This window comes from Notamacropus eugenii, chromosome 3 (genome assembly GCF_028372415.1).
Source record: "Notamacropus eugenii isolate mMacEug1 chromosome 3, mMacEug1.pri_v2, whole genome shotgun sequence".
Classification (NCBI taxonomy): domain Eukaryota; kingdom Metazoa; phylum Chordata; class Mammalia; order Diprotodontia; family Macropodidae; genus Notamacropus; species Notamacropus eugenii.
Genome location: NC_092874.1, coordinates 230,207,909 through 230,215,181, shown reverse-complemented (window position 1 = coordinate 230,215,181; position 7,273 = coordinate 230,207,909). Strand labels below are relative to the sequence as shown.

At 38.9% G+C, this 7,273-nt stretch overlaps 1 protein-coding gene across 1 annotated transcript; it reads left to right on the top strand.

Moving 5' to 3' along the window:
- The first annotated feature begins 6,334 nt into the window (after window positions 1–6,334).
- LOC140531452 (olfactory receptor 6C2-like) lies at window positions 6,335–7,273 on the top strand. Its single transcript, XM_072650393.1, has one exon. The coding sequence runs from the start codon at window positions 6,335–6,337 to the stop codon at window positions 7,271–7,273; it is 939 nt and encodes a 312-aa protein (XP_072506494.1).

Here is a 7,273-nt window from a genome sequence, read left to right as displayed (position 1 = left end):
AGAAATATCCTTTGCTGTTAGTGTACAGCTTGGACTGAAAGTTGTCTCCCGACCCAGACAGGTCAGATCATGAGATTCAAATAATTTTCTTTCCAAAAGTTCAGTCTTTCTTTGTAGCAATATACAGCTCATAGATGTATTTCCTGCATTTTATGCAGGAGAAGATCTCTGATGTGGCCTCATTTTAGAGTTGGTAATGAGAAAGAGGATTGATATATTTCAGAAGATGGGAACCTAGTATAAACTCCATTGGGGCTGTTATTGTGATGTCATCGGTTTATGAGACAAAGTAGCCAGAAGTACATATACATTTTTCCACTTATTTGTGGCTGCTCAGCTTTGAGGCATTCTAAGAGTAATTGGGTTCAAAACTACTCACTGAGACCTGATGTATGGACAGGAAAGTAAGTAAAATGATGAATGGCAATATCACTAATCCTCCTCCCCCACCTTTTTTTAAGATGTGGGGATAGAATAGATGCAGCAGTTTCTCTATACTGGAACACAGACGTGTGATCTGTCAATAGAAAGAAAAAAGGAAGGAAGGAAGGAAGGAAAGAAGGAAGGAAGGAAGGAAGGAAGGAAGGAAGGAAGGAAGGAAGGAAGGAAGGAAGGAAGGAAAGGCTATCAAATACATTATATGTTTCAGGCAGAAAATGAATAGTCGTTTCTGAGATGCTACTTTTATTTTGTACCAAGTGAACTTTGACATGTACTCTTTGGTGAGAGTACTTTTACAGGGCTAGCTTCATATCTTCATGGATTACATAATGGTCTTTGTAATTTGAGGGGTGCATGAGAGTCACCCTCCAAAGCTGTCTCCCCACTTTCATGAGACACACTTCCTCAAATTGCACAATTGTTGTTACTTGCTTTGAATGAACAAGCTTCCACACGGAATAAATAAGCATCGTTTAGAGGATTAAAACATAAAGTAATTTTTTAATGGAACAGAAGAATGAATGAACTAAATGATGTTTTTAAGCTAATATCTAGCTTGAAACAGAGCACAGAAAACAGAGAGAGGAAGGGAAGGTGACTTTAAAAGTGGGGCATTCAATACCCAGGGAAGGGGGAGAACAGAGTAGGGCCCGCAGTGGGCAGAGCAAGTTCATGAGGCTCCAGGAGGACAAGTTCAGAGATGAGCCTCTTGGAAAGGTTTGCACAAAGGGTCGATCCCTAGGTGATCTTATTCTGAAGCACTAGTGATGAGCAGATATTTCATCTTCCATTTAATCATGGCTCTCATCAACCTAGGTCAGAGCACCTTGCTTGTGAGGGTGCCTTTAACACTGGATCTTGCATTACCTGACATGGACATCTAGCCTGAGAGGATCCTGACATTCTAGATGTCAGAGTGAAGCTTCATTTCACCAATTCCAGGGGAAAAACCCCTCAGGTTTTTGGTGAATAATATATTACCACAGCCAAGTTCATCTTATTCTAATAACTAATTGGGGGTTCCTGAGGAAGTCTATTCCAATGCAAAATGGAAAAAAAATAATTGAATGACAGATGGGAAACATTTGTTTAGCTACTGAATATCATTAATTAGTGATGATTTAAAAAATTATTATGAGGCAAAGTGGATAGAGCACTGGTCCTAAAGTCAAAAGAACCTGAGTTCTCAAGCACATATGACCTTGGGCAAATCACTTTAATCTGTTTGACTCCAAAGAACCAAAATCTTCGTGACCAGGTCCTACACCCAATGGAGGGAAATGTTCTTTCACGTGACCTTGCAATCACATTTACAGATATGCTAAATAGAGATAAAATTAAGAAAAAAATAAAATCATCAGACAAAGTTGAACTATCTCTGTCACAAATGGCAATGGCAACAGCAATGTGACAGATGAACCCATTGTGCCTGAGATAATAAAATTATCAGATAAAGTGACCTAAAGCATAAGAATCAGGGCATGCTTCCAGAATCCCCTTTATTTCACCATATATAAGAGATCCCCCAACTCCATGGTGGAAAATAAGGAACTCCACACTTAGGACAGATAAAAAGACTACTCTTAAGATTCAGCAGGTAATATGGATTTTCCAAAATGAAATCTCAGCATCTGTATCTGAAATGCTATTCATAATTGCATAGACATTGACTCCTGCCCTTTCATGGATCCTGGGTCAGGCCTAGAGCTTCATAGATAGATGAGTTGCCTGTTGCAGGGAACCTTCTCTTTTACCATGTGTTGCATGTTTCTTGAACTTCCTTTTTCATAGTTACTTCCTTTGAATAAAAGTTTCTTTAATGAAAAAGGAAAACAACCTTAAGAGATTTGACACATGAAGGGGTAATGTTTTCAAGTCTAAGAGTAAATTACTGAGAGGAAAGGCATACATTTGAAGGAAGAAGGAAGGGTAATGCTTCATACAGAACAGAGAATTGTTTAAGGTGGCACAGTGGGCCCTAGGGTTTAGAGGACAGAGTTTTTCAGGAAGGGTTTTTCAGTCAGAGACAAGTTTCTACTAGGCCACAATTCTGTCTCCAGAAGTCACTCTATGTAGAATTGCTCCTAGAAAACCTAAGCAAAAGAGAAATTGCCTCTCCAATACTCATGGATCCATGAAACAAGGATCATTGTTCCAGGCTTTACTGGTATCTGCAACACTGGATTTCACACTGTGTGAACTGGTCACCATAGGATACAGAATCCTCACTTTTCAAGACCCAGGAAAAATTCCCCTTAGGGATTTTTATAGGGAATATTTTACAGCAACAAAGCAAAATACATTCCCACAACTAATTGACTTCTCCTAAAGAAACCTAATCCAGGAGACTATGAAGGAAAATTGAATGCAGATGTGAAACATTTGTATAGATACTGAATGTAATTACCTCAGGATTAGTGAGAAACAGTAGAGACCAGATACTGCTCAAAGCAAGTAAGATTGCCTGTCCTTAACATTACAGAGTAAGCAAATGGAGAGGAAATCTACAAGGATGCAAAGTATCACTGGCAACACTGGATGCTGGTTACTTCTCATTGCCATGCTCACTGTGATAGAATAAATCATTTGTTACTCTCTGAAAGGAAGTTAGAATATACAATGATCACAAGGATTCTGAAGTACAGGGGAAATCCTATTATGAACCTTGTCACAACACACCAGATGCCACCACTAAGTAGGGAAAGAGGGAATGGTAGGTTTTACTCTCCAAGCCTTTGCAGAAATAAATGCACCTGAACTTCCCTGCTCTACAGAACTAAAGACAGAAAGATTTCTATTTCCTCTATGGCAATTCCTGTCTCATCATTGTACAAAGAAATTGGTTAACATACTTTTACCTTAAAAATAGGAAGAAGACTAATGGGAGAAATATCAATTAGCCAATATTCGCCATTCAAGACAAATCTTCTGCAGAAGCAAAGTACATAGCAATCTTCATGGGGGAGATATCTATGCATTGCCTCCAATTCCAAACATGTCAATTCCACTTTCTAATAATTATAACATCACCTCCTAGTAGTTAAATTATTCTTTGAAAGGGGCCATTATCAGTTATGTTTTAGTTACTGTGGATTCTATTATTAGTTCTTTCATTTCACTACAGAAAGAAGTAATTAAATAGGGAGTCCAGTGCCAGGATATATTGGAGGCGCTAGGTAGGGCAAAGTGGAAAAAGTGCTAGAAGACTGGGGAAAGCATTAGAGACATTGTAGAGAGTGGAGAGAAGCCCCCTTAAAACTCTAATGGGAACCTTTGGTAATTGGAACTTTTCCTTAAGATAAATCTTCCCTTCAATTCCTTGAAAGGACTCACAGATATAAAGTCCAGAGGACATCTAGGAAGTACAGAGGAGGGCAGCTTATGGGTTAAGGTATAAGAGATGATAGTCAGACATGTCCAACTCTTCAGGACTCAATGGACTATAGTGTCAAAGGTGTTTTCTTGCAAAAGAACTTGAAATGATTTCCCATTTCCTTCCCTAATGGAGCCTTTTGTCAAGCAAACACAGGTTAAGTGACTTGTCCAAGATCACAAAGATAAGAATAGTCAGAAGTGGATTTGAACTCAGCTCTTGCTGACTCCAGGCCCAGCCGTCTGTCCACTGAGCCGCCAACTGCTTCTAAGGTAAGACAGAAGCATGTGGAAATTTGGTTCAAAATGAAAAAAAAAATATGGCTAGTAGAAAGAAGGCAAAAGATAAAGAATAATAGTGTTAGGACTCAGGGTTTGCAGCTGTGGGTGGAGATTAAATGGCCTTACAGTTAGTTGTCCACAGGAGAGTAATTTTCTTCATTCCAAATAGAAGTTGAAACAAAGATATCAAGGAAATCACTAGAAAGGTTGTGGAGGCCTTGTGAATATCATTGGGAGTAGAGCGATGCTTTCTGAGCAGAGATTCACTTAGAATGAATGGGCCTGTGCACTGGGATGTACTCATCTGAGATGGATGTGTTCGAGATAAGTGGACTCCCTCTATAGGAGATTGTACTTTCTCCCAGCAAAATTATTGTCCCCCCATCACTTCGTGCTTCTCCAGCATCATGCTATACAACTGTCCTTCCTGAGTCCTATTTAACATTTTCTCCTTTCCTAAGTATTCTTTCCTCCACCATATTAATTGACCTAATTGTCAAAGAAGTTTATGATTTTACCTTCTATAGGAAGAATTTCCCCTCCCTTCACACTACCATTTCTGGTAAGACAGACATCTACACTATCTCTCCAATAATAAATTTACACTACACACCATAATGGTTCTGTTTCCCATTCTAGACACAGAGAATAAATTTCCCTCTGGCTGTGCTTGCCATCTGAGTCAGTAAGGCCATGGCTTGGCAAAGTATTTTTAGAAAACATGTGCTCAGAAAGAGTAAAATGAAACTAGGAAATCAGGTCTCCTAGGTCTTGGACAAGGCAGCAATGAGCATGGAACTAGGATAGTGCATGATAGACTCATTCAGGTGCAGGTGAATTAAGGTAGCTATTCCTAATGAACTTCTGGTACTTTAGTTGTATGTCCCTAAAGGATATTGGGATGTGGAGAGAATGGTTGCTGGAGCAGGTGGGCACTGATGCTTTCCACTAAGACTTAGACGTCAACATTTATTATTGCTCTAAATCCTAGCCATGATTTACCCTTGTAATACCACCCAGCCCCACTCCTCAACAATCTCAGCATTAGATAACATGTCTGTGATGCTGTTTTCTGAGCTGTGTCACCTTCAGAGAAGATAAAGCTTACTAAAGAGAAGCCAGAAAGACTTAGCATATGGGTGGTCTGGTTATATAGCAGTCTGGTTTTATGACAGAGAAAAGAGCCCAGAGGTGATGGGAAGTTAAAGAGAAGAAATTGAGTTTTCAGAGATTACTGTATGCACAGAATTACTCCTGGAACATGTTAAGTTCAAAGTGTGTACACTGTGAAAATATATAAAACCAAGAACCATTTTCCTGTTCAAGCAATCCCAAGATAAGAATTGAAAATTAGCAACAACCATTAAAATGCTAAAAAAAATTAAATGAAATTCAAACTAAAAGAACTCATGAAGACACTGAGGTATTATCTGACACAGCACACTTAGTGACAAAGGTCAAATAATGAAAGTACATAATTTGGAATGGATCTGGAAAAATAACCACATTAATGCTTGATTGCTAGAAGGAAAGAATGGTTGAAAAGATCCACAAAACAATTTGAAATTTTCTGATAAAAGTGAAGAAAATATTCATAGTCTGTGAGTCATTTATGTCACCACTGTGCATATATCCAAAGGAGGTGAAAGAGAAAAAGTCACCACATATATTCCAAGATGTCATGGTACTTTCTGTGGTAGCAACAAAGTGGATATGAAGTGAATGACTGTCAGACGGGCAATGGCTGAAAACTTCGTGGGATGTTAACAGAAACATATTTGACATAGATGATCCCTGTGTTGATTTTCCTTCACTTTGTTTTCTAAGTCACAAAGTGAATCGGTGAAGTGGTATGCCTGGAAATAAGTATGGTGTGAAAACAGAAGGAATCAATGTAACCTTTTTAGATGATATTAAGTAAGTTGGATTGGGAAGAACTGGGGCAGAGGCAAGGAGCTGGAGTTGGGGAGAAGAAAGATAGCTGGGGGAAAAAAGTCTTTAAAAAAATGCTGTCCTCAGTAGCTGATGTTCAAAGTCATTGAGGAAAATGGTATAATTGTTTTTTAGGCATAGAAAGAAAAAAGGGACTTCTTAGCATTTTTACCCAAATTGCATTGCTGACTTATTTAATGATCTCTCTCTCTCTCTCTCTCTCTCTCTCTCTCTCTCTCTCTCTCTCTCTCTCTCTCTCTCTCTCTCTCTCTCTCTCATACAGATCTGTGAAAAGACAGAGATCAAAATGAGAAACCATACACTGATAACATTATTCATTTTTCGAGGACTAATAGATGACCCTCAGGTGCAAGTTCTGCTCTTTATCTTTCTTTTTCTGACCTACATGCTGAGTGTTACTGGGAACCTGACCATTATCACCCTCACCTGGATGGATCCCCACCTTAAAACTCCTATGTACTTTTTCCTTAGAAATTATTCCATCTTAGAATTGTCATTCACAACTGTCTGTATTCCCAGATTCCTGTACCATATGTCAAGTGGGGATTATACTGTGACCTATAATGAATGTTTCACTCAATTATTTTTTGTTATCCTCTTTGGGGCTTCAGAATTTTTTCTCTTAGCAGCCATGTCTTATGATCGCTGTGTAGCCATCTGCAAACCCCTGCACTATGTAGCCATTATAAACAACAGAGTCTGTAACCAGCTTCTGCTTGGTTGTTGGTTGTCTGGGTTGATGGTCATCCTTCCAATCCTTGGTGAGGGTCTTGAGTTACAATTCTGTCAAAACAATATTATCGATCATTTTGTCTGTGATGTATCACCATTGTTGGAGATATCATGCTCTAATACACAGTTCCTAGAAAGAATTCTTTTAACCGTGGCTGTATTGACACTCATCATCACCTTAGTGTTAGTGGTTCTATCTTATGCCTGTATTGTCAGGACTATTCTGAGATTCCGCTCAGCTGAACAGAGAAAAAAAGCCTTTTCCACTTGTTCCTCCCATATGATTGTCGTCTCCATGACTTATAGCACCTGCATCTTCACCTATATCAAACCTTCTGAAAAAGAAGGGGTGGCTTTGAATAAGGTGGTGGCAGTACTGGCAACCTCAGTGGCACCAGTAATGAACCCCTTTATTTATACCCTGAGGAATAAACAAGTGATACAAGCTTTTAGGGACACACTCAAAAGGATTGTACTGATTTCAAAGCTGTAA

Excerpts from the sequence above, each read along its gene's own strand:
- LOC140531452 (XM_072650393.1), top strand. The coding sequence starts at position 6,335 with ATGAGAAACCATACACTGATAACATTATTCATTTTTCGAGGACTAATA.